The sequence below is a fragment of the Caretta caretta genome, chromosome 1 (assembly GCF_965140235.1).
Source record: "Caretta caretta isolate rCarCar2 chromosome 1, rCarCar1.hap1, whole genome shotgun sequence".
In the NCBI taxonomy this organism is placed as follows: domain Eukaryota; kingdom Metazoa; phylum Chordata; order Testudines; family Cheloniidae; genus Caretta; species Caretta caretta.
Genome location: NC_134206.1, coordinates 21,753,114 through 21,780,270, shown reverse-complemented (window position 1 = coordinate 21,780,270; position 27,157 = coordinate 21,753,114). Strand labels below are relative to the sequence as shown.

General features: G+C 41.9%; 1 protein-coding gene across 18 annotated transcripts in view; it reads left to right on the top strand.

The window, feature by feature from the left end:
* Nucleotides 1-27,157, top strand: part of DLG2 (discs large MAGUK scaffold protein 2) — a 1,511,004-nt gene that overhangs the window by 759,836 nt on the left and 724,011 nt on the right. The window contains exon 1 of one of the 18 annotated variants that reach the window (XM_048841026.2): nucleotides 18,503-18,709. The exons of 16 other annotated variants lie outside the window; for them this stretch is intronic. In XM_048841026.2, coding sequence (XP_048696983.1) covers nucleotides 18,632-18,709 — 78 coding nt within the window. In that variant the 5' untranslated portion in view covers nucleotides 18,503-18,631. Of the gene's footprint in view, nucleotides 1-18,502; nucleotides 18,710-27,157 lie in introns of those variants that run through there. One more of the 18 variants, XM_048841043.2, reaches the window with a different exon arrangement.

Genomic DNA, 27,157 nt, shown 5'->3' with positions numbered 1-27,157 from the left:
CCCCACAGCAGCCCGGGTTCCCTGGGTGGCTCTTACCACAACCTAGGGTGATCAGAGACCCATACTGGCCCAGACAGTCCCCTTTTTAAGCCCTGCCCCAGTCCTGACTGACTTTTTTGGCAATCATCAGTTGGCAAGAGCAAACTGGACAAATGCCCAGTTTCCCCCAAAAGGGGCTTGCGGCGGGGAAAGTGGCAGGGCTCGGGCCATCCCCATGCAGCAGATAAGAGCAGCTCAGGCCAGCTTTGCGTAGGGGTGGCAGGGGGCTCAGGCCGGCTCTGCGCAGGAGGTGGGGTGGAGGCGGCTCAGGCCAGCTCTGTCGGGGGAGGAAGAATATGGTCACGTTACCATAGCCTGGCTTCTGACCTGGCCAGGGGGTGTGACTGCAGCGGAAGAGGAGGAGCAGGGCGGTGGGATCTGGGGGTGGGGGAGGGAGAGGAGGAGCAGGTGGCAGGACCACAGTGCTGGTGACCATCTTCTCACTTCTATACAGGTTCTGGTACCCTGCAGGGGCCCCCAAATTGGCCGGGGCCCCTGGGCATGGGCTTCACGAGCCCATGCTTTAATCCGCCACTGCTCCTGGCACGTTCAGTTTCTATGCTGATCAGATTTAACTTTGCAAGGATGGGTGGGGAGGTAGCTGTAAACCTCTTCCAGGTAACCTCCTGTTGAGAAGACTGTCTGGGAAGCTGGTTCTTGTGTCTGAGGCAGCAAACCCACCTTGCAATGGAGCACGCCCACTAAAGACAGAACTCCTCCTATTGTAGATAGGGAGAGGCAGGCAGAAAGCACACACAGTTCACAACGTGTTGGTGGTCTGGATGTAGACAGGTTGGTGCTGATTATTCATGCAGCAGTAGCACTTGGAAGCCCCCAATCAGATCAGAGGCTCATTGTCTGTAGTGCTTAGTACATAATAAAATACTACACCAGCCCCAAAGCCCGGTTTTTAACTAAGAGCTTGTCTACACACACGTCACTGCTGGGGGCAGCCACACTGCTTCGTGAAGATGTTGTCTACGCCGACGGGAGCGCTTCTCCCATTGGCGTAAGTACTTGACCTCCCCGAGAGGCAACAGCTAGGGTGACCAGATGACAAGAACAAAATATCGGGACATGGGGCAGGGCAGCCACAGGCCCAACCGCCATCAGGGCTGGCTCTAGGTTTTTTGCTGCCCCATGCGCCAAAACAAAAAAGCCAGAGTGCCGCCGAAGCAAAATATCGGGACGCCGGACAAACAACTAAAAATTGGGACAGTCTCCCAATTTTATCGGAACGTCTGGTCACCCTAGCAATAGCTATGTCAATGGGAGAAGCCCTCCCATCAATGTAGCACTGTCTTCACATGGAGTTAGGCTGGGATTTCCCACACCCGAGTGACATATGACATAGTTACACTGACATAAGTCTGTAGTGTAGACCAAACCTAAGATTGTTAAAATACAACAGGCATGGGAACTAACAACTGCAGGCTGGTGGCGAGAGAGGTGGCACCGCAGTAACATAAGCCTGTTTCTGTATAGTCCAGCTGTGTGCATGATATATAGGTATAGAGCAGGGGTAGGCAAGCTATGGCATGCGTGCTGAAGGCGGCCCACACACTGATTTTCAGTGACACTCGCACTGCCCGGGTCCTGGCCACTGGTCCAGGGGGCTCTGCATTTTAATTTAATTTTAAATAAAGTTTCTTAAACATTTTTAAAAACCTTATTTACTTTATATACAACAATAGTTTAGTTATATATTATGGACTTATAGAAAGAGATGTTCTGAAAACGTTTAAATATTTTACTGGAACGCGAAACCTTAAATTAGAGTGAATAAATGAAGACTTGGCACACCACTTCTGAAAGGCTGCCGACCGCTGGTATGGAGGATACGGTGGTTTTGTTTAATTTTTAAGTACTCACCACTTTCTAGGTAGCTGTATAACAACTTTTCTCCTGTAAAACTTTTTGTTCATGTTTTGAGCTGCTGTGGTAGTTGCATTTTAAGTAAGTGTGCTACAGAATCAGCATCTGTGGCCTTCAGAAATGTGCGACTTGGAAAGCTTCAGACTTTTGAGCTCATTATGAAGTGACTTAAGTGATTTTCCAAGTTTGCACCTGGCATATTGGACACTTTATCCAGTAATATTATGCAAAAGGTTGTGACCATCCATCTTGTGCAGTAATTGCAATAATAATGTGAGTCACAACTGCATGTCTGACACACCCCAACCTTTGGCGCTTTCTTTACCACTCACATTTCCCTTGTCACCTTGCCAGCATCTGTAAAACTGGCTTGGCGGCAGGCTGCTGCTCTAGGCCAGCTCAGCTGCTTTATGCTTCTATTTCCTTCATACTTTTATGTATAAGTATTCATTTCTGAGGAATGCCAGATAAAATTTATTGCAAACTTGTCATAAGATCCACATGTGAGGCTGTTTGTATAAATATATATAAGCATAAATCAATATGCTGAAGGAATACTTGCAATGCTTCATTGAAAGGGACAATGAGATGCTATTAAAACTAGATGGTATAGAGTTAGTCTGTGCAACAATTTAAATATTTTGGTTCAGTGTTTTGCCATGATGGGAATGTGAACATGGCTGTTAGGAGTGACATGAAGAGCACTTGGTATAAATGGAGAGAGTTGACAGGAATTCTCTGCTCTAAGAATACAATAAGCCAATTAAAAAGCCAAGTGTATAAGATCATGATTGGGCCAGCCACAACTTATGGGTTGGAATGCTGGCCAATGAGGAAGAGAGAAGAACTACTACTTCACGCTATTGACATGAAGAATGCTGAGGTGGAAGCTGGGTAAGACAAGAGCTGATAGGCTATACAATGAAACAATACAAGCAATAATGCAGGTAGCTCCCATCATGGAAAAGCTGAGGGAGTGTTGACTGAGATGGCGTAGCCATGTGAGACCATGAGATGTGCAGTATATTGGCCAGAGAGTACAAGAGCTAGTAGCCATGGTGGGATAAAGACCACAAGGAAGACCTAGAAAAACATGGTTCAAGATGCTGAAGGAGGACATGAAGGTGGTGTCAGCTTGGAAGATGCACTTGACAAGAATGCTTGGAGACTAAGAACAAGAGCTGCTGATCCCGATTGTGAGGACAATAAGAGGAAGAATATGCTATCTAAGCATGTTCCCACTTTATGGCATACTGGCCACTTAAATTTTCTTCATGAATTGGAAATATATTCAACAGCCTGTCTGCCTTTATAATAAAATCCTGTATTTCTCAGTGTGTGGCCTCATAAAATGTTTCTGTGAGACTCTGCCCCTTACTCAAGAGATTTGGACCAGCTGTTAAGCAGGCCAGATGAGCAGTTCTGCTCAGCTGCAGTTTAATTAAAGTTATGCACTTATTGAATTTTTTGCATTTCAAACCCTGAATGGATAATGTTCCACTCTACTCCAGTACAGCATAAAATATTGATACAGAATATGTTTCAACTATTTGGAATCATTCTTCCATCTCTGTGGAAGAATTAAAATGCTGTTAAATAATACTAATATACTTCATAAAACAAAGCAGAAATTGTTTAATCACAATTAAAATATGAAATGTAAAACTTCATGCAAAAAGAATTATTGTAGTGTGGATTATTAAAGCAGTGCCCTATCCTGGCTGCTGAGCAAAGAATAAATTGCTAGTTCTTGCATAACCTCTCTGCTTCATCTGTGTAGGATTAGATTTCAGTTAAGTGTTTTAAATGCTAGTCACTGTTTATTTTATAAACCAGTTTGGAGCTTTTCTATTTGTCAATTTGTATTTTCTCTGACCTGTGGGGCATTTCAAAAATATTTACACATGTTATCACAAGCCTGATAAGTGAAAATGATATCTTTTTTGGAAATGTTCTCAAATATTTTAGGATTTTTTTTAAAAACAGATTATAGTTGTATGAATCAAGTTGTTGCGACCTGTTGTTATTGTTCAAAAGTTAATTAATTAACTTCTAAGAACTAGCTAATTAACCCTATGTGTGTGCTTTGAATTGCTTTCATTTTGATGGGTGCTGATGACAGGTATAATTTTCCTGACTTGCCCAAGATACTTAGGCATCTTTTTAAAAAAATTCCCAGCATGCTTAGTGCTTTACGGAATATGTAGTGGACAAGCTCCCTGCTTCCACAGCCTTGCAGTCTTTTATTATTTTTAATAACATCCAAACTTCTGCTATGCACTTCCAAAACACAGAGAGGGAGACAGCTCCTGCTTTAAAAGAGCATACATTCTCACTTGATTGTGAGATAAATTCTGAATTTCTTCTTCAGGAAAAACTCCCATTAAATGCAATAGGAGTTTAGCCATAAGGAGTTTTTTAAGTGAAATATCCTAAAAACATTAAGGCTGAATTCATCTCTCATGTAGCTATGTTCACTTCAGTGGAATTGCCCCAGGGATGAGTTTGGCATATAGAATCAATCAGCTACAAATCTTATGGTAATAAGATCCAAATGTTCTTAATGTGTAACTTTAAACTTGGTTATAGTTCATTATGGTGGTAGTTTAGAATCATATTTTATTTATATCATCATAATTTAAAATTAGACACAAGGAAGACACATGGGTAAAGACAGTTTGTTTTTATGTAATATTCCATAATGTTTTGAGGGTGTACTTGGTTGCTTTTACAAGAGCTTATCAATGTACATAAGCCAAGTGGACCATGCTTTTTAATATTACCATAAATCAGATGCACTCTCCCTTACATTTAGTCTACTATGTGTGGAGAAGTATTATGGAGAAATTACCTTCTTTTATGAAGCCCAGAGTTTAGTGTAAATGGGTTATAACTCATTTTATTATCTTGGACTTGAGATGGAATGAGCCTTTGTATAATTTTGGACCTGCTGCTATTAAAGTAGATCAGTTTGTGTTTGTTTGTTTTTTATATATTTGTAGTATTGTATTTTTCTCTATTTCTTAGCTGTTTGTGCCGGTGATTTAGTATGCCTTGTTATTGCTCCTCCACCTCCAGCACAGATCTAATTGAAAATGAAACCTTTTGTCTTCAGTGAATGAGATGAGGCACTCCTAAATGTATTAAAAGTGAAGGCGATGGAGACCGAAACAGATTGTGTGCCTTCTTCAAGAAACAGCTGGAGACACAACTCCTACTGGTATGCTGTTTAATGTTCAGTGCCCTCTCACAAAGGGTGAAGAGAAACATAAGACTTAGCATACGCTGTTTCTTCATGACAGCCATACCTTGATGTGCGCTATGCCCACAGTGGGTGGGCTGGAGCCAATGAATTAATCTGCCCTTTTCCACATGAAGGACAGAAATACATGAGGACAACATGTTTCATTTTTGAGCCGTTTCCTAGAAGCACGCTAACAGTAATGCTTTATGTAAAGAATGTCATGTTGTATCTTATGCTTTAATAGTGATTTTCGCTTCATACTGGAAGAGCTAATCACAGTGGGTTTTTAGTCCTCATCAAGTTGAAACTGAGGCTTAAAGATTGTACCATCTGCTTATCTTACCTTGCAAATAACCAGTACCAGTGAATAATGTGGCTGATGTTGATGTTTTTTTGTAAAAGTACTGTAAGAGGCAGCATGGTTAGCAGGTGTGGGACACAGCGCCTGAGTTGTGATCCCAACGTGTTAAAGATTCTGCTATGGCTGTGGGTTGGACTAGTTCTTAGAACTGTACTTTTCAAAAGGCCTCATGGATACAAATGAGCCCTATGGGTGCCTGTGACGTTTTGTCGACTACCCAGACCAGTATGGGGTTCTGTCAGCCCTTGGGATGTAATCTTGGGGTGCCTTAGTGCCTGTGGTTCAAATCCCTGACGCCACTTGCCAGCACAAGCATAAGGTCCTTCCCTTGCTCTCATCAGCCTAGTTATTTCTTCCAGAATGACACCAAGAGCCCTTCCAATCCTGAGTCTCCCCAAATCCTTCCTCCTTGTGTTCTTAGTTACCAGACATTTGGACCCCTCTGGTTCAGCATTACTGAAAGCATGAAACCAGCCCCTCTCACCCCAGTTATCAGTTCACTTTGGTGCACACAGTCCTCACACTTTCTACAGCAGAGACCTGCTTGGGGTAAAAATAAACAAAATACGTATTCAGTACAAAAACTACAGATTCAAAGATGAAGTAGTAAGGGAAGTAAACATCTACAGATTACACAGAAAATAAACAAAAACTCAACCTTAGGCTTTACATTTCATATTGGATAAACTCCCTTTTCTAATACAAGTTACCTATTGCCTTTGAACAATTTCCCCATGTGCCCCCTAGCTACTGGGAGGATCCAGGATTTCATGCACAACTTCCTACCTGCAGGCTGTCCTTCAGTTTGTCCAAGGATTTCATTTCAAACCTCTTCCATTTTAAAAGGGTTTGCTGGCTTTTTGTTTTGTTCTTTAGTCACTACAGGTATTCAAGGTGGGGAAAAGGCCCTTGTTTCTTAGTTGTCAAAGGCTGTAATTTTCTTTTCCGTTTCAAACTTTTCCTATTTGCTTTGATGGTTTCTCATTGATTTTTTTTCCTGGGTGGGACAATGGTTCTGAAGCCACTATTGTCTGATTGAGCCCCCTCCCTGCTTGATCACCATGTTGTGAGATACTGTCTATATATATATACATGTAACCGTTCTGCTACTTGGAGCCAGCAGCAACAAGGGTTCAATATCTAGGAGTTCCTTTTCAACAATACAACACAAAACTGGCTCGAGCCCCCACCCAGTGACTGGGGACAATTACCCACCATCTGTGGGTGCCTCTAAGAGGCAATACTTCTCCCCTCGCAAGCACAGAGTATGAGTGTAGCAAAAACTTTTTATAAAAGGAGGGAAGTAACTCAGCATCAATTTGGGTAAACACTAGGGTTCATAAACATAAACCATGAACAAAAGACCCACCCCTAAGTAAGTTGGGCAGTGTCCTTTTCCTCTCAGGTTCTTAAGACCAGCAACCCAAAAATCGCTTTAATGTACTCATCACTTCTTTGTACTCTGGACACAGTTGCTGTCCTTGGCCAGTGCAGTCCAGAGTTCAGAGGTTCATCTCCTATCCTGGGTAGAAGGAGGGGGTGGGCAAGGAGGCATCTTATGCTCTCTGCTGCTCGGGCACTTGCTTGTTGCCCCAACGGCCGATTGCCATGCCTCTCTGCTGAGCTCTGCTCTGGCCCTCTCTACCAGCCACCTGGCTGCCCACTCACCACGCCTCTCAAACAGCCACCCCGCTGGCCACTCACCAAGATGTCTTCAGGGCCACCCACTTCAGCTCTCAGAGATTTCAGCTGTTAGTGGAGGGTATGCCAGGTACAGTTCTGCTGCCCTGTGTTCACACAACAAGGATAACAACCCTTTATTACTCCTGCCCCAATAACCAGGAGATTGGGGATCCAACACCAGCCACAGGTGATCATTTGGGCAAGCAATTCCATCATGGTGAGCACCTAGGCAGGTGGGTGTGTCCAGGCAAAGGAAATCAGCTCCTGAAGTCCGTTTCCCCAGCTCAACACTGGATGTTAGGGGAAAGTTCATTCAGAATCTGCTTACATACATATACATGCATTCATAACCATAACTTTTATACAGCTCATGAGTATTCAGTTCTGTGCTTTACAAACTTTCATAAAAGATCCTACTCAATACTCTTACAGTAGAGTAACTTAGTATGCAATCAGTTGGTTGAATTGCTTATTTTTATAGGGGATTTTTAAAAGTGAAGTATGAGCATTCACAAGTTGTCAGTGTTTCAAGAGGCAGGTTTGGGGCATTGGTTTGAGTTCCTAGACCGTATTTGCAGAAGCAACCAGGAGCGTGCAAAAGCTGCTCCAGACTCTTGAAACAGTGAATTCAAAAACACAAATAAGCTGGAGGTACAAGTGAAGGGGTTGAAGCAATATCCAGTGAGTAGGTCTCCTGCAGCCTCAGTCGTGAAAACAATGTAGCCTGTTCAGTACTGTGGGAAGAGTTGGGGAAATATAGGATATTGTTAGGTGGCCAGAATGTTATGGGTGATAGCTCTTCAGGGTCACACTACTATGTTTGTACAGAGGAGGAATCAGCTGCTCTTGCCCCTTTCTGTTACCATGCTGTCTCCTGTCTCCAAAGTCTGCTTCCGGATGGCAGGGGGAACTCCCTCTTGGAAGAGAATAATCTCATTGATACAGGAGTTTCCAATCCCCAGTGAAATTCTTACCTTTTCGGAGTCTACCATCTCCCCAGGGAGACAATCTCTTCTAGGGCTGCTTACTGTGCATGGTGGATGAGTAATCTGCTTTGTCCATTAAGGTGGAGCAAATCATTCCCTTTGGTGTGTTTGTTGGATTATGTGATGGTGTGGAGAGGCTAGTACTCCAAAGAGCACAGGAGAAATCTGTCCATGCTATCTGGGAGACCCTTGCTCAGCCATGAAAGAATGGGTGAGAGGCATCTTATGCACCCACTTGACCATGTATGCTCATGCAATTGCTGCACATAATCTGTCACTTTTAAGATTTAACCCCTAACTAATACAGCAAATCCATTCATAGCTCTAACTCTGAATCCAGCAGAATGAACCAGGGCTCCTTTGTTCCATGTTACCTGCTACTAAAACAAAAGATGAGAGGTGGTGACTTTTCTCACAGCTGATGTGTAGGTGGCATCTGCAAAGGTGATATATGTCCTTGATCTGAGTTTTCACCTTCAAACACCATTGAAAGACTAGAACATCCACCTAGTCCTGAAGGCCACCATGTTTGCTAATTTGCATATTATGAAACTAACACTTTTTATTTTTGATCATGGCTGTGATAACCCACTGTTCTTGGGCTTCCAGCATTGGTCAGGGCAGAGCAATATTGTCATCTCCATATGCTCAAACTCATGAGTCAGACCCCGACAAAGCAGGAATTGACTTGAAACTTGGTGACTTTAAAAAACCGAAACAGGAATAAGTTATGTTTTCTTTTTATTTGGCTTCTGAGGCTTTAGGTGACACAAGTCATGTTTTTCAAGCTTTTCCCATCAGCTTGAGGGCTAGAAATTTTTTTTTTAAAAAAGCTGCAATCTTTGTGCTATCGCTTGATTTTGGCAGCTGCCTTTTCTGAAATAACATGAAGTTCCATGAGACTAGTGATAAAATTGCAGAGTTTGCAACACTGGAAGAGCCTCTATGCTGGCACTGAGGGAGTGTCAGATTAGCAGTTCATTGTCTCAGATGTTGAGAAATGTTTTCTCTGATCTCTGCCCAGTCCGATTTGGTGAAATAAGAGAATTTTTCTATTAACCAGTGGACAATTTTGTCTGTCATATTAGGTGGTAGAGCAACTGGACCTTGCCTTCCCTTAAGCTTGCAGTTCTTGTTGGCCCACAATGACATTGAGAATCATTCTTTTTAAATGGTTCTGAAGGCAACCTTGCAGGTGATGATTATTATTATTAATTACTGCAGGTGATTATTCTTGTATGCTGTATAGGTATTCCCATGTCACCTCGGAACCATTTAGGAGTGTGGTTTTGTCACATTACTTTCTGCCTGATTCTGTGAAACTGAAGCAAGGAGACAGCACCTTTAGTTCAACCCACTGCAGAAAGCAGAGTTCCTTTCCACCTCCTTCCCAAGACCCATCCAGATTAAGGGGCTAACATGTTACCACGCTTTGTGGAGCTGTTTATCCTGGCACAGTCCTGTGTGAAGAGCAAAAGATTGATCATGGCAAGCCAAGCGTTTTTAATTCAAAATGTGTCCAGGGTCAAACTGTCCCTTATCTGTTTTGCATTCTGCTTCGGCAACAGCTACACATGGAAAGTGAAAAGCTACTACGATATTGCCGGGGTGGTAGGGAAACAAGGACCAATTACCTGCTTTTATGATACTCTTCCCTCCTTTGTTAGGGGCTTTTCCACCGGTTTCAAGGGTAGCGAGGTCATTCCACTGTTTCCATTTTAGCACATAAATGCCATGTGAGAGGAATGTTGAAGTGTCTGGAGTGACAATAGCTGATTTGGCAAAGGGATGAAGGTGGATTGCTCATCTGTGAAATTTAGAAATAAAAAGTAAACTATTGCCTGGAAATACCATCACAGAGCAGAGAGTTTTTTAAAATTCCAAAGGCTTGGAGCCCAGGTGAAGGCTGATGACCCATACAATTTAGACTGCCAGTGAGCATTAGAGCTGGTCAAATGTTCTGATTTTATGATGAAGAAAGCTTGATAAATAACTTGACAATTTCAGCCACCAAAAAAATCTTGAGGTTCTTTGACCAGTGATGGTTCTGTTCGATTGACTTTCTTCTCATGGATGACAGAGCAACGTTGTATGCAGTGCAGTTGTAGCTTTGTTAGGAAGGGTTCAAATAAGGCGAGGAAGGTGGCTTGGTAAAGAGGTACAAACTGATTTTTATGGCAATTACACTGGCCCCTATTCCACCATGTAATGGTGTGAGACTCACCACCATGGTGCCTCCTGTTGGCCATTCTAGAATTAGCTCAAGTCCTTCCACAGGGCACCCTCCTCCAGTGGTGTCTCGCTCGCAGTTACTCCCGCTTTTCTGTCTCCACCACTCTGTGACCCGCGTCACTCCCCAGGCCATGGCATCCTCTTCTGGGGCAAAGCCCTCCGGCTGTGTCCCGCTCAGCTGTCTCCCCCTCTTTTGGGTAACCAGCAGTCGATAGTCCAGCCACTTGCCTCAGTGGCTTGCTACGGTTACCAGCCTAATCCCTTGCTCCAGGGGCAAACTGCAGTCTGTGTTGGTCACTTCCCTCAGGGCAAGTGGAGGCAGCCCTAGCACCTTATCTGCCCTTCCTCCAGGGCCTCGGTCTGGAGCCGGAAGCTCCTTCTGCTCTGCTACCCTGCCCAGCACAGCTCTAGCCACAGTGCTCCTAGGCAGCCAGTCCTTCTCCCTAGCAGGCCAAGGAGAGACTCTCTCTGCTCTGTTGAGAAGTCGTTATAAATGGCCCCTGCTGGCCCTGATTGGCCGCTGCAACAAGCCACCTCCCAATTGGCTCGCTTAGTGAGCCCTCCTCTAACTGCGCAGGTTCCCTCTGGCCTGCTTTAACTCTTCCCTCCTGTGTGGGGCAGCTGCCCCACTACACACCGATTTGATCAGAGTCTCTACAATTACCTTCACGTTTTGACAGTAGCACCACGGACATATGGGCTAGTTGCCCATATACTGTCCTGCCTGACCCCCACCCCCCAGTATATATTCAGGTGGCTAGCCAAAGCGGTCACTGCATTAACTCACAGGGTTGTTGTGAGGATAAATATGTCAAAGATTGTGAGGCATTCTGATATTTCAGTGATGGGGGCCATATACGTCTTAACATAGATACATAGATGGTAAGAGTATGAGCCTCCTTTCACTGAAATTAATTGCATTCTGTTCATTTATACATGGCATTCATCACCATTGTGTCTGAGTACTTTCCAAGAAGTGCCATAGCAACATATGCGACTAGCATTTGTCATGTGTGGTTTATTCTTTCCCTTTCCCTCCTCAAGGATAAAGTGTGGGGGTTTTATTATATTTATTATTTTTTATTATTTCACCATACAAATACAAGTCTGATGTTAACAGTATACTCCTTACTTTCATTTGTTGCAAGAATGTGAGCAGTTTAATGGTAAATTTAGGGTTTTTCAGTGCCACTTTTATTTTGTACTGTTTACTTTAACTGCTGAGAGAAACTTTAACAAGTTTCTCTGATAGAAATTTTTGAAGTTATTTGCGTACTTTTGACAAACTTACGCTGAACCATAGGCAAAGGTAAGAGCAAAACTGGCGTTACTAAAGTTGTTGGGTTTTCTGTTTTTGTAAAAGGTTGCTAAAGTTTGCAATGTTAATTGTGTGGCTCGCTAGAGTTTCCCAAGCACCAGCAGATTTTAGAGTGGAAAATCAATTTCTAAAATCAAAATTAAGTACCATAGTTAAGTTTGTCTCCACTCCAAGGCTTAACAAAATAAAAGAGGAAAGGAGAGAGAACTGGCTAAGTTTAAAACTTTCCTTGTTCTCTTATACTATTATGCTGCATAGTACCAGTACATCAAATTGCAAGCAGTAGCAGCCCATAATTTAAGGGTTACATTAGTGCCAGGATGATCTGGAGGATGGTGTGGATTGCACTCTCAGCAAATTTGCAGATGATACTAAACTGGGAGGAGTGGTAGATACGCTGGAGGGGAGGGATAGGATACAGAAGGACTTAGACAAATTGGAGGATTGGGCCAAAAGAAATCTGATGAGGTTCAATAAGGATAAGTGCAGGGTCCTGCACTTAGGACGGAAGAATCCAATGCACCGCTACAGACTAGGGGCCGAATGGCTAGGCAGCAGTTCTGCGGAAAAGGACCTAGGAGTGACAGTGGATGAGAAGCTGGATATGAGTCAGCAGTGTGCCTTTGTTGCCAAGAAGGCCAATGGCATTTTGGGATGTATAAGTAGGGGCATAGTGAGCAGATCGAGGGACATGATCATTCCCCTCTATTCGACATTGGTGAGGCCTCATCTGGAGTACTGTGTCCAGTTTTGGGCCCCACACTATAAGAAGGATGTGGATAAATTGGAGAGAGTCCAGCGAAGGGCAACAAAAATGATTAGGGGTCTAGAACACATGACTTATGAGGAGAGGCTGAGGGAGCTGGGATTGTTTAGTCTGCAGAAGAGAAGAATGAGGGGGGATTTGATAGCTGCTTTCAACTACCTGAAAGGGGGTTCCAAAGAGGATGGCTCTAGACTGTTCTCAATGGTAGCAGATGACAGAACGAGGAGTAATGGTCTCAAGTTGCAGTGGGGGAGGTTTAGATTGGATATTAGGAAAAACTTTTTCACTATGAGGGTGGTGAAACACTGGAATGCGTTACCTAGGGAGGTGGTAGAATCTCCTTCCTTAGAGGTTTTTAAGGTCAGACTTGACAAAGCCCTGGCTGGGATGATTTAACTGGGAATTGGTCCTGCTTCGAGCAGGGGGTTGGACTAGATGACCTTCTGGGGTCCCTTCCAACCCTGATATTCTATGATTCTATGACCCTTTGTTGTAGTTGAGTTTCAGAGGCGAGAATCTCTAGAGCAAAGTGACCCGGCACAAGAGAAGGGCTATAGGAGTTAGAGCCAGGAAAATGAAAAAGAAAAGGGGCCACTGCTTTCCTCAGCATCCACCATTTCATCTTTATTGCTTTCCAGTTTCTTGCTCCAACGTTCCTTTCATCTGTTTTCCCTTCTCCTTCTGTCACGGAGTCACAGGCCCAGTGCTCTGGAACAGCTCTGTATGAAGCCAGCCAGGACTCCCCTCAGGGCACGCTGTCCAGGGCAAAAAGCCTCCTCAGCTATAGCCTTCCTGGGTCAGACTTTGGAACATTCAGCACCCCTGTTCTCACCATGTACTTCCCGCAGCGGGTCCACCTGGATGGGACCTTGGGGAAGCCAGACGGGCCCTGCACCCCAATTCTGCATTCAGCAGTGACTCGCAGTCAGCATGTAAAACAGAAGGGTTTATTAGTTGACAGGAACACAGTGTAGAACAGAATTTGTTAGCACAGAAATCGGGAATTTCCAGCAAAGCCCATCTTGAGGGGATCCAGGGTGTGGAGCCCCTGGACTCCCTCCTCTGGGTCCCAAACAGGAGACTGAACTGGACCCCACTGCCCATCCCCCGACATGCCCGTTGCCCCTCCTCCTGGTCTTTGTCTTGCTTCCTGGGCAAAATGTCACCTGGTCACATCCCCTTCCTGGTTCTCAGGTTACGAAGGGCACTGTCCATTGCTTATATGCAGGCAGCTGGGCAGCCTCCCCTGTCCTCAAGGGCCTCAGCAAAAGTGACACACCATTATTCCCACTGTCTATGCTTTGGTGCAATATGCAGGGAAACTGAGGTACGCACAGTATTCATGCAAAACAGTAAGACTCACGTACAACATAACAAGGGGGAAAACCCCACTTTGTCATACCTCCTCTTTCATTTTTGCTAGAACAAGTAACTGTAAATCAGAACTCCTAGGGTCTATTCCTGACTCTGCTACTGACTTGCTACATCACCTGTGATGAATCATGTAACCTGTAAATAATTTCATTTCCCCCATCTATAAAATACCAATCTGACAGTGATAAAGTTTAATTTGTTCATGAAACTATTGAGCTCCTCTAGTGAAAGACTTTACAGATGTGCAAAGTATCATTATTAATCATTGTTCTATCTTCCTGATCATGAGGAATTTAGAATCTTTGTAGATAAGGCAGAGTGGGTTTTTGCAGTTGCTGAGGCAGACATAGTCACTTTGGGCATGTCTAGGAAAAAATGCTGTTTATAATAGAAAGGAGGAGAGGTCATCCTGTAAGAACCCTGTATATAGCAATGAAACCAGACTCTGAAAATGCTCTCCAGAGCTGCTGTCTACACTGGCCTTTGTGTGAGGTAGGCATCTAGGAGCTGGGCTCTCAAAATAAGTGGCACAAGCACTTCTAGGTGCGCTGACTAGTACAGCTTTTCATAACCCTTCACAACATGATGTTGTTGTATTGGAAGATCAGCTGGAACAATAGCATTCTCAAGGAGGGAAAACTGATGGTTGAATACGATCAGTCCAATCCATTTCTGAAATCTCCTGGTTTGTTCTCTTCCTCTCTTTCTCCTCACACCCTGCTCTGCCTGATGTGAATTGATAAACCCAGGGCTGGGGTTACTATACTAGCCCTAATTGTATCTCCTTTAACTTGTGAATGGGAATTAAAGCTTCATTGGGAGTAGCAGATGCTCAGGATCTGTCCAGGCCCTAAATGGCTAACCTTTTCCTAATATGGCTGTTTTAATATTATTATAGAAATTGCTTTATTATATGGGTAAACTTTATTTTTAATTATCAACTTCATCTGTGATGTATATACATTTTGTCTATTGTGTGTGTTTGAATAAACACACGCTGGCAGGAGCGCAAGAGGCTATTTTCTACACTGCGTGCGCACACACTTACTATAGAGATGACATGTATATTCACCACAGTGGGGATGACATCACCACTTGTGCATCCCTTAACAAGTGAAGATGAATGCCCTGTCTCGAGCTAAGCTGCACTGCTTTATATGTGCTGTTTAAGTACAATGGAACTATTAAAAATGAAAAAAGAGGCTGTCAGTCAAAAATGAAGTATATCAACAAATAGCAAGGTGTTTGAAATAATTGTCTATTTCAATACTTTGGGCATCACTTGCCATTTATTTCATACTACAGGTGATGTCATGAGAATAATAGGATTTTATCAGAGGCAGCAATCAACCACTTCATTTTGTTTGTGCATCCACAGATTTGTCTACAGACTAACTCTGCTCACATAATCCTGAGAATCCTATTTAATATATGGTATACATGTGAACATTTGATTGAAAGCACCCACTCATTCCCAGCAAGAAGCCCCTTGTAAAATTTGCTCTTAACTGATTATCTCGTATTGGCAATTGTAGTCTTACACAATCACATCCACCTGTCTGTCCTTGAACACAGCATTTCACTGATCAACCTATAGTACTTATTCCTCCTGTGAACAGACCACAGCTGGGAGCTCCAGTTTTCTAAAGCAGTACAGCTTGTAACTTCTCTGTAAAACAAGGCTTTGTTGTAGTTACAGTAAAAAAAAAATAAAAAAAAAAATCGAGAGGTACAAATCCCATTAAGCCCACTTTTGACTATTTCTGAATGCTTAGTTTATGAAGGAACTGTAATGAAATGGTTTATAATCTGACCATTTCTTTTAGTATACCTTTTGGGATATATGTGGTTTTGAGTTTTAGAAATACATTTATAATTCTTCCATTTCTTTTACCCTCCTGTGTCTAATTTTTTGGGTCGATGGAGGAAATGATCTCTCTACTATGCTGCCTTGTTTTTCTTCATTAAGTGAACAATTTTCTTTTCCTTTCAATGGGGCTTTGCAATTTTGGCTTTTGTTTACTTATATTTTTGTGAATAACAGATCAGTAATGCCACTAATGAAGCCAGCAGTAAGGCATGAAAATAAGATTTGTCTTTGAACTTGGATTTCCTCTGTTGACTGGCTATAAGCAGCTGTGCATACAGAAGAATAATACTGTAAATTCTATATAAATAGTGGCTTTCTTTCTGCCTCTCTCTCTAAAAAAGATGAAGAAATACATTCACATGGAATAGTACTCAAGCAATTTCAAAGCATACTTTTTTGGTGTCTAAAACTTGGTGGGGGAGTAATGTTCCAGTATATGTGTATATATGCAAGTAGGATTATAATTTGCATGAAAATTTATAGTGTTGGTTAAAAAGCATCAGAGTGACATTACTTTTTCTTCCTTCTATTTTTCTGATCCGTGGCTACTCCTTTTTAAATATGAGGTCTTCAGTTTTCTGCAGACTCTTCCAGGGCATTGTTCTTTTGATGAAGGTTAACAATCCTTTCCAGGAGGATTCACCTCACAATGCATACCCCCTGAAGCTGGGTCACTCTGCATACCCCCCTCCTCCTGTGATGCCAAGTTGCATTGTGTAGCACACCCTGATTATAAGTTGATGTAATCAGGGCTGAATTAATCTTTTTTGTGAGCCCTAGTACCTGGCCTGTGGCCGCGCCCCCACTTTGCCTCTCTCTCCCTAGACTCTGCCCACAGTTCACATAGGGGGAAGGGGGTGGAGAAGAGTGAGAGGGGAAGTGGGCGAGGGGGCAGAGAGGAACAAGCAGCAGGCGAGGCCTTGGGGGAAGAAGCTGAGTGGGGGCAGGGTCTCGAGGTGGAGTGCGGAGACACAGGGTCACTGTCTGGGCGATGGGGCCCCTTCTGAGTGTGGGCATCATGCCATTGTAAACCCAGCACTGGAATCTAATCAGTCTTTGCACCTTGGAGATTCAACTGTCCTTTCTTTAGAGTCCAGCGGGTGGCGGGGAGAGGAGAACGGTACTATGGGACTGGTAACTCCCTTTCAACATCCTCAATCCAGATATGCCAGTTTTTGCCCAATCTTTCTGATGACCTGGCTTGTAATGTTAGGACTGACCGGATTAACTAGGTATTAATTAAATTAATTAGAATTGGTTGGCAGTGTAAAAAAAAAAAGTTTCCCAAAGATTTCACCAGACACTAAAATTTTAGTTAGAATCTTTCAGGTTTGCATAAAAAAAAAAAACTCCCAAGAAACCTGAATTTTTTGCCAAAAACAGTTTTTTTGTGAAAATTTCTATGCACTTTACAGAGGAGTCTGTATCACTATTTCCATTTTACAGGTGAGAAAACTGAGGCGCAGGGAGTTGGTGTGGACACCAGCATGTGGCTGGGCTGTGTGTGGGAGTCTTAAACTGGGGAGGAATCCTTTCCTTCCCAAACTCTTAGGCCCTGAAGCTTTACTAGATCCATCTCCATGGAAGCTCTTGTGCATGAATTCCAAGGAATGCAGTAGCTACTGGAACGATTTAACAGTCGGCTTACTAGCCAGTCACTGCTAATCGTGAATTGTCCCAACCCTCATGGCGGGGCAGAAGTAATTCCTGGGTGTGGGCTCCACAAATTCTACCCCTGCATGGTTCTGTTACTTCTTAGCACTTCTATAGCCTTGGGACGGGGAGAGCCTGGGCTGGGATTTGTCCTATGATGCTAATTAATATCAAATGTGAAGCCCTGCTGGAAACCCTGTAAGTTTATGGCTTGAAAACTGCCCTTGGCTGGGAAGAACATCTGGTTGTTTTTCTTAAATCTGCAGCCAAAAAGGATATATTTCTGCCTAATGCTTAACAGAGAATTTAACAGCAAAGCAAATGGAAGGGTTAAAGCCGAGGTATGTGGCAAAAGGAAAGCAGCAGATTGTTGTTTTTGTGTAAAAAATAAGCATTTGTAAGCATTTCACCGCTCCATGTAAAATAACTAGTGATTAAAGGAAGAGGAGCAAACAAAGCTGAGATAAGGCAGAACTTAAAGAGCAAATTTAAGAATGTCAGTTTCTTGTTTCATAATGAATGAGTTCACATAGCAAAGATCCTCAAGTGAGTCTTACATCTCTTAAAGCTACATTTGGTATCAGAAAATAAATTGAATGGATGTTATGTTTTTTTAACTTGTCAACTGAAAAACCGGAGAGAAATATATACAACTTACAACAGTGTGATCAGTGAATCAGTTCACTCATTTCTCTTTCATATTTTAATTGCATTTGGCCATGTAAAACACCTGTTCCTTCATCTAATAATGAATATGCATTCCTATTCTATCAGCACTTCTGCCCCTTTTGATTAACCTGTGGTACTGTGTATCTTGCATTGAAACTGTTGTTCCTGTCAGTGCATACTAGCAAATGAAAAAGAATCAAAGAGTTAAATTTCAGAACACAAGAAGCAGGAGGTGAGCTGTCTGCTACACTAGTTTACTGCAGCTTCCTTTCATACTGACACACATGTAGTTTGTGGTGACAGTGCTAAAGAACTGCAGACAGGCACTTAGCCGACTGGATGTGAGCTGGATGCAAAGATGCCTCACCCTGGACCTCCTGCTGGCAGTATGTAAATACACCTGCAGACTGGCCATACAGGGTTTTTCAGAAACCACTATGAGAGGAGCTGAGAAAGCAACAGCGTAGTAGTGAGACCTTTACCATCATTAGACTTGTATTTGAGCTCTGGTGGAAGTTTATTGTGCTGCATATCCAGACTGAAATCTGAACAATCACTACAATGTTTGCCTCTATTTGGTATGCCAAGAAGCTGGGACGCAGGTTTGTGCATAATGCCAGGAAAGCAAAAATAGAGAAGGTATGTTCTTGGTGGGAATATTAGCCTTGCCTCTCATGTAAGATGCCTGCTACATACTGTAGTAGATCTGATTGGGTTTTTTAATAAACTGAAAATGACCTATCACTATTTATGTGATTTCATGCAAACATTCTTGATTCATGTTTCTGTGCTTGTCAGTTTGTTTAAATGCTGAAGAGAGAATCATTTCCAAAGTCTTCATTTGAAAAAATAAACAGCTGTACATCTGGTTCAGGGAACACTCCAGTAAACTTGTTGCTGTGCTGCATTATTTTTATGACTACATTAGGGTTTGAAACGACGACTGCTTTTTGCTGCTTGTATATATTTATCTAATATGGCACCAATCAGAACGGAATATGCTAAGTGTTAAAATGATTGAGGATTTTATTTCATGATACTTGTTGAAATGCTGTATTGCAGCTTGAATCCCTCCTATTTAAATAGGAAGTAGCTATATTAAAAATAAATGGCTAACATTGTATCTATTAGTCATTGGTTTCTAGCATTATTTCTTTACTCTGTTTTTACATCCGTCATAAGATCATTTTTTATAAAATGTGTGACTGTTTAACCAGCTGTTTTCTGTAAGTCCTCATATCGAAGATGCCTCTGTCATCTTTCCCTGAAGAACAAAACTTAAAAATGTGTTAGAATTTACAGTTAGGAGCACTGGGAATAAGTCTTCCATTTTGATTCATAGAAGGTATTTATTTATAAGATCTGTAGTCCATCTTTGTGTTGAATTAACAGAATGATAGACACCATTTTTAAAATGGGATGATTTCACCAAAATTAGAACTCTGAGCATTAGATTGGGGACAACCGATTGAACTGTACAGCGGTAAAGTTGCCTTCATTACTCTCATGTGATGGCTCCCTTGCTTTCTTTTTTCTTTGATGTAGTAAAAGGATTCATAAAAAGGTTTCTTTATTATTTCTTTGGCATTTCTTTGTAATATAATCACAGACCCAGCATGCACAATCCTCCTTCATCTGAATTCATTGGTAGCTGAAAACGCTCTTTACCTGGAGCAAGTGATAACCAGAAGTAAACTGTTTTTATGATTCTGGGGGGAGACTGCCCTCTCTTTCCAAGATTCCAGGTGGCAAAAATGCACAGCACCAAAGGTATGGCAGATTGTACCTTAAACATCAACATCCTAGAAAATTATCTCGAAATCCTAGTCATGTGATCATTTTTTACTCATTCTTATGGGGGTGCTCACAAATTCCATTTTTTTAATGTGGGATTTATCATTGTTTTGTTACTCTCACGAAAGCAACCATCTGTGGTACCATATAAACTCCTGTGCTAGGTGTGTTTTGTTTGTGGGAGGGAGAGTGAGAAATAAAACCAACAAGTAAGCCTTGACTACCTCCTCCCATGGGAGCCTTCACCCTCCCGTACCCCAAAATGGTAGCTGAGGGATTAAGTATCCATTGGACAGAGACACGATTCAGAAGTTTTAAAGCTGGTCTAGAATGCATTATATAAAACAAGTGTGTGTACTTTTTTTTTTTAATCTTATTGAACCTCTATGGAAAAGTACAATTGAATTTAATAGAAAATGGCATTCCTGCTATAGAATTCTATTGCTTAGTTTAAAATAATATTCAAATATAGTAAACCTATCACTACCTATTAGATTCTTAAGTCATTTATAGAATAGCTTTTGTAGAAACCTGTTGGGTTAATCCCTATTCAGTTCTATAAGGACTTCTATCAGGCAGTTGTGAACCCTACTGGGTTCAATGGTATTCATGTTTGAGAGCTGCTGTTGAGAGTTTTGTGCGGAAATGTTTACATGAGCTCTGGGCCAGTACGTTCTCTACTGGAATTTCCTAGGAACCAAAATACAGAACCATGCTTGTGCTCAGATTTCATTCATCTTTATTTTTGTCTTGATTATTGCCGTGGATAGGATTCATCCTTCAGGCTTCATTCCATACGCAGTGCTTCCAGTGACTTAGAACTCCTTTCATAAATCACCATGATGTACCAGTGGCAGGAGGAAATCCACGGCCTAGTATGGCATGTAGGTTTTCCTCTTGCACGCTAGCGATGATCGGAAACTGATAAACACTGACATCTGCAGTCCAGTAATTTGGTAGCAGGGAAAAAATTATTTGAAAACATGACGGACAATAAGTAAATGAAAAAAGCGTCTGACTTGTTTTTGTAAGGTTTATGTTATTGGCGCTGCTCAATTGAATAATCAATATAACTATTAGCTCATTTTGCCTTGTTCAAATATTTTTACCTGAAAACAGAGTTGATATTTTTCTGTGCGCATGCACAATTTAAATTAACTATACTTTTAGTAACGAGCCGTTCAATATAATAATCTAAAACCAAAGATTTTACCAGCAAATGTATGCAGAAAAAAGATAATGGTTTGTCGTCTAAGTCCAGGCACTAGAAACTGGGAGAACTGGTCTCTGTAATGGTCTCTGCCTGACATTTCAGATGTCAGGCTTAACCTTTCTGAACCTCAGTTTCCCCATGAGTAAAAAATGGGATAATCCTTGTCTACCTCCACTAGCTTCCCTTAAAAATGTTCCAATTTTCTCTTCGATAAAGAGAGGCATTTTGAAAAATTGTAATAATAATTGTATTTTTTTAGTCTGTAAACTCCTTTGGACATGGACTGAGTTTTATGTATGTACAGCACCTAGCATGGTGGGGACCCAATTCTGATTGGGACTTCTTGATACTACATTACTACTACTAGTGCTACTATGAAGTCGTTATATAGTTAAGAGGGAAGACTGCCAATATTGAGAAAAGTTTACTTAAGACAATTGGTCTTGCCTGTGAGACTTGTGTAATTAAAGATGGTAAAGTACTTTAAGGATGTACTGCTGGTTCGCTTTCAAATAATTGTGTTTGAAACAGTACTACATACGGAACTTTTAGTGTGTACCAGCAGGTTCTACGGAGACCAATTAATTAATGTGCAGTATGTTAGTGCACTTTGGAAATCACACCCCCCATAGTGCATCACACCCCCATAGAGCATGTTACCCTACCATGTAGACAAGTCCTTTGATTGATAATTTGAATTTTTCTCATTAAACTGCAATCAAGCAAAAATCAAGAGATGTTAACTTCATGTGGTTAAGCTGTAAAAATAAGTATTGCAAATGACTGGAAGTGGTGCAGAAAGGTAACTGAGCAATTAATCCATTTGATTTAAGACGAAAACTAAAGATCAGCACACAGTGGAGTGGAAGATACTCTGATTGTCATACTATATTTTGTTTTAAAAGAAAATTACTTTGTGTGGGGCCACTTTATTATAGCAATAATTCCAGTGAAATTTCTTTTAATAGTACGTTTGCCAAAAATCAACTTTTGGGGCACCAAAACTGTTTGGATTGATTTCAGTGTACAGTTTTGGCTGAAAAAACTAAACTAAAAAATCCACAAAGACTTAAATGTTGAAACGTTTGATTTCAACATTTTCAAAACAAAAAATGGCAACATTTCATTTCAAAATGACAATTTCAAAAGAAAACATTGATTCAGAATAACGTTTTAGAAATGAAATATTGATTCAAATTTACATTGCTAGTGGAAAATGTCATTTCAAATGGACACAGTCTAAATTTTTCTGGGATTTTTATTTTGGTGTTGAGGAAAAAATAATTAAAAAAAAATCAATTTGTTAGAAACTAACCAAATATTTTTCTGGTTTTTCAGTTCACCCACCAAATCAAAAAATCTATTATTCTCTTAAATGTGTACATAAAGTGATAAATTTTCACAAAAAGGCAGTAAAGAAAAAAGTATATTTGTTTCAAATGACTTGTACTTCTTGTTTTTCTAATGTTGAAGTGCTCTTATTTATTGCCTTTGCAATTCTAAGAACCTCTCTCCTGTAGTTCACAATATGAGCCACTTCATGAGAATGCTTCATAATATCACGAACACAGAACAGATGTTATATAAACGTATATAAAATGCAGATAGTGTCAGATTTAGAATTTCTCAAGAAAACAGCTACATAATGAGTGGTGGAATTATAAATAAAAATGAAATATGTTCAGATTTTGAACATTATGAATTCCCATTGAAGTAAAAGGTTTTAAGTAGGGCTGTCAAATGATTAATCGCGAGATTAAAAAAATAGTTGTGGTTAATCACAGTTTTAATCAATAATTGAATACCAATTTAAATTCAGCATGGAAGCATCTCCTCTGGAAAGGTGGTCGAAGTATGAATACAAATGTTTAGTATATCTGGCATGTAAATTCCTTGCAATGCCAGTTACAATAGTGCAAATGTGAAGGCCTGTTCTCACTCTCAGGAGATCTTGTAAATAACAAGTGGGCAGCATTATCTCCCGTAAATGTAAGCAAACTTGTTTGTCTTAGCAATTGGCTGAACAAGAAGTAGGACTGAATGGAATTGTAAACTCTAAAATTTTACATTGTTTTTGAGTGGAGTTATGTAAAAAAATATTTATAAGTTGCACTTTCATGAAAAAGAGATTGCACTATAGTACTTGTATGAGGCAAATTGAAAATGATCATTTCTTTATCTTTTTATAGTACAAATATTTGTAAAAGAAAATAATATAAAGTGAGCACTGTACCTGGGCTGAGAATCAGCACCTCCAAATCGGAGGTCATGCTCCTCTCCTGAAAGAAAGTGGACTGCTCTCTCTAGGTGAGGCGGGGAGCAGCTGCCTTTAGTGGAAGAGTTCAAGTATCTAGGGGTCTTTTTCACAAATGATGGTAAGTGGGGGCGTGAGATTGACTGGCGGATTGGTGCGGCGGCAGCAGTGATGTGGGCGCAGTACCAATCCGTGGTGGTGAAGCGGGAGTCGAGTTCTTCGATGAAGCTCTCGATTTATACGTCAATCTACGTCCCCATCCTCACCTATGGTCATGAACTTTGGGTAATGACCAAAAGGACTAGATTGCAGATACAAGCAGTGGAAATAAGGTTTCTCCACAAGGTGGCTGGGCTTACTCTCCGAGACAGGGTGAGGGACTCAGCAATGCAGGAGAGCCTCAGAGTAGAGCCCCTATTCCTTGGCTCGAGAGGAGCCAGCTGAGATGCTTCAGGCACCTGATAAGGAGCTTCTGTCGGAACTCTACCAGGCACATCCCATGGGGAGGAGGCCCCGAGGCCAACCCAGGACATGCTGGAGGGATTATATCTCCTGATTGGCCTGGGAATGCTAGGGAATCCCCCAGGAGGAGCTGGAACCTGTTGTGGAGGAAAGGGAGGTCTTGTCCTCCCTAATGTTCGTGCTTCCGCCACGACCCTCACCAGGTAAAGCAGCATAAAGGGGGGGTGGGGGGAAATCCAAAAATATTTATAATAAATTTAAATTGGTATTTTTAACAGTTGGTGTTTAAATTTAAATTGGTGTTTAACAGTGCAATTAAAACTCGTGATTAATCACAACCGATTATTTTTAATCTAGTTAATTTGTTTTGCTTTAATCGCTTGAGTTAACTGTGATTAATTGACAGCTCTAGTTTTAAGTAAGGCACTTAGAACGTGATCCAAAGCACATCGTGGGCAATGAGTGCCTTCTAGTTGACTTCCATGGGCTTTGGATCAGGACCTTGGTATTGAAGTATGATGAGGTATTTGGTACTGGTTGTACTTTTGCTTTTTTGGAGGTTAAGGATTGGCTACAAAAACAAAACATGTAGGTATTTACAAAAAGACAGAAAAAATATTTCCTTAAAAAAGGCTGATAAAGCTGGAGTGTGTAATTAATGCAATTCTCTAGAAATGCACTAGCAGTCTTTGGAAATGTTTATAGAATACAATCAGTGGTGTGACTAAATAGTGATTCACAGATTCCAAGGCAAGAAGGGACCATTTTGATCATGTAGTCTGACTTTCTGTATCACCCAGGGCATAGAAGTTCCCCAAAATAATTCCTTTTGAAGTAGAGATCATCTTAGTATGTGATTTAAAAATTGCCAATGGTGCACTACAGCATTTGGTAATTGTCCCAATGGTTAATTATTCACGCTTAAAAATGAATGTCTTAGTTCCATTCTGAATTTGTCTAGCTTCAAGCTTCCAGCTATTGGATTGTATTACACCTTTCTCTGCTAGATTGACGCTCCCACTATTAAATGTTCCCTGTGTAGGTACTTGGACTGTAATCAAGTCACCCCTTAGCTTTCTCTTTGTTAAGCTAGATTTATTGAGCTTTTTGAGCCTATCCCTGTAAGGCATCTTTTCTAATCCTTTAATCATTCTTGTGGCTCTGCTATGAACCTCCTCCGGTTTATCAACATCCTTCTTGAATTGTGGGCACCAGAACTGGACACAGTATTCCAGCAGGGGTTACACCAATGCGCTATTTCTGCATCCAAACATTGTATTAGCCCTTTTGGCCAGAGTGTCACATCACCAAATCTTCTTTCAGAGTCGCTGCTTCTAAGGATGGCCTACATTCTTTGTTCCTAGATATACACGTTTACATTTAGCTGTATTAAAATGCACATTGTTTGCTCGCGCCTAGCTTACCAAGTAATCTGCATTGCTCTGTATCAGTGAAACTGTCTTCATTATTTGCCACTCCTTCCATTTTTGTGTCCTCGGCAAACTTTGCAAGGGATGATTTTGTTTTCGTTCAGGTCATTAATAAAATATTAAATGGTGTAGGGCCAAGGACGGATCCCTGTAGGACTCCATTAAAAACATAGCTCAATTCTCCCTTTACAGTTACATTTTGAGATCTATCAGATATCCAGCTTTGACTCCATTTAATGTGTGCCATGTTAATTTTAGATCTTTATAGGTTTTTAAATCAAAATGTCATGTGGTACCAAGTCAAATGCCTTACAGTAGTCTAAGTATATTACATCAGTGCTATTACCTTTATCAACTGATTCTTCATGGCAGAGTGTATATCCTTAATCTCTCTCCTGTACCTTTATTTTTAATGCAACTTGCCTTAACAGTAGGCCAAATTAGGGCAATGTATCTTCCTTTAAACCCCTTTTTATTTACAAGCAGCTCTCCAGCTAGCTAACTTGAGATAAGTGAGAGAGATTAATTCATACCAGTATTTACTCACAACAAAAGCACAGAAACCATACACACGAGAAATGTGGAAAACAATTCAGATGAACAAAATTAATAAAACATCAACTTAGGACATAGGTTCTCTTATCTCTAATTAGTATTATCTCTCTTCAATATTTAGTTACTCTGCTTGTACATTTTGCTAACCTGGACCTTCCAGTAGTTGCTCGGTCCTCAGTAAAGCTGATTATAATTTTGTAACTAAGCTTTTCTGGTTTAAAAAAAATTCTGATTTGTCCAAAACATAATTTGGTATGGGAAAGGATCAGTTTTGATTAAATTTTTATCAAGAAAATTTCTTGGGTCCAGGATGGAACTTCTATTAAAAACCAGAGGGAGAGGCCCCCCCCCTCCAAAAATTACCAGTAGTCAGGGCTTGTACATGCCTCATTCAAAGCAGGAATTTGAATCTGGGTCTCCTACATCCCAGGTGGGTGCCTTAACTGTTGGCTATTCTAAAGTTGCTCACTCTCTCTTTCGCTCTAGTTTTTGTGAAAAACTGTGGAAGGGCTTGTGTTTGCCCCAGTGCCGAATGGGGGGGCCGGGGGAGAATCTTTGTAGGGTGGGGAAAATGTTTTTTGCCCAGATGATTTCACTGGGGTTCCAAAGGAGCAATAGAACCCACAGAACACCAGTGCCTTTCTTTAGAACTTTGCACTAAAGACAGGGCCGGATTAATGCAGGGGCTTTAGGGGCTGCAGTCCAGGGCCTCGGGCAAAGTGGGGCCCCGCAGGCTGGATGCGGCCTGCTGCTTCTTTTCATCCAGCCCATGCCAAGTCTTTGTGCCGTGGGCCAGACACCGGTCCCCGAGCCTCAGTACCCCAACCCCCCCAGGGCTGGAGCTGCGAGCACTGGCTCGCTGATTTGCCCCTGTGGCCCCTATGCGAGGGGCATTCAGGGAATCTCTGCACGCTGCCTCCACCCCCAGCACCAGCTCTGCAGCTCCCATTGGCTGGGTACCATGGCCAATGGGAGCTGCGGGGGCGACACCTGTGGGCACAGGCAGCGTGCACCATGCAGAGCGGCCTGACCCCTCTGCCTATGGTCCAGACATGCCGGCCACCTCGGGAAGCAGATCAGCACGGAGCCAGGGCAGGCAGAAATCCTATCTTGGGTGGCGGCACAGCAGGGCTAAGGCAAGTGCCTCCTGGCCAGAACCTACATGCTGCACATCCTCCTGCACACCTACCCCAGCCCAGACCCCCCTCCTGCACCAAAACTCCCACCTAGAGACCACACCCCAAACCTCCTGCTGTCCCATCCCTGGTCAGAGCTCACCCCTTCTCACTCCCCAACTCCAAACTCCCAGGGGCCCCATAAAATCTAATAGCCCCAGGCCCACAGGAGAATTAATCCAGCCCTGGTTAAAGGCAAAACAT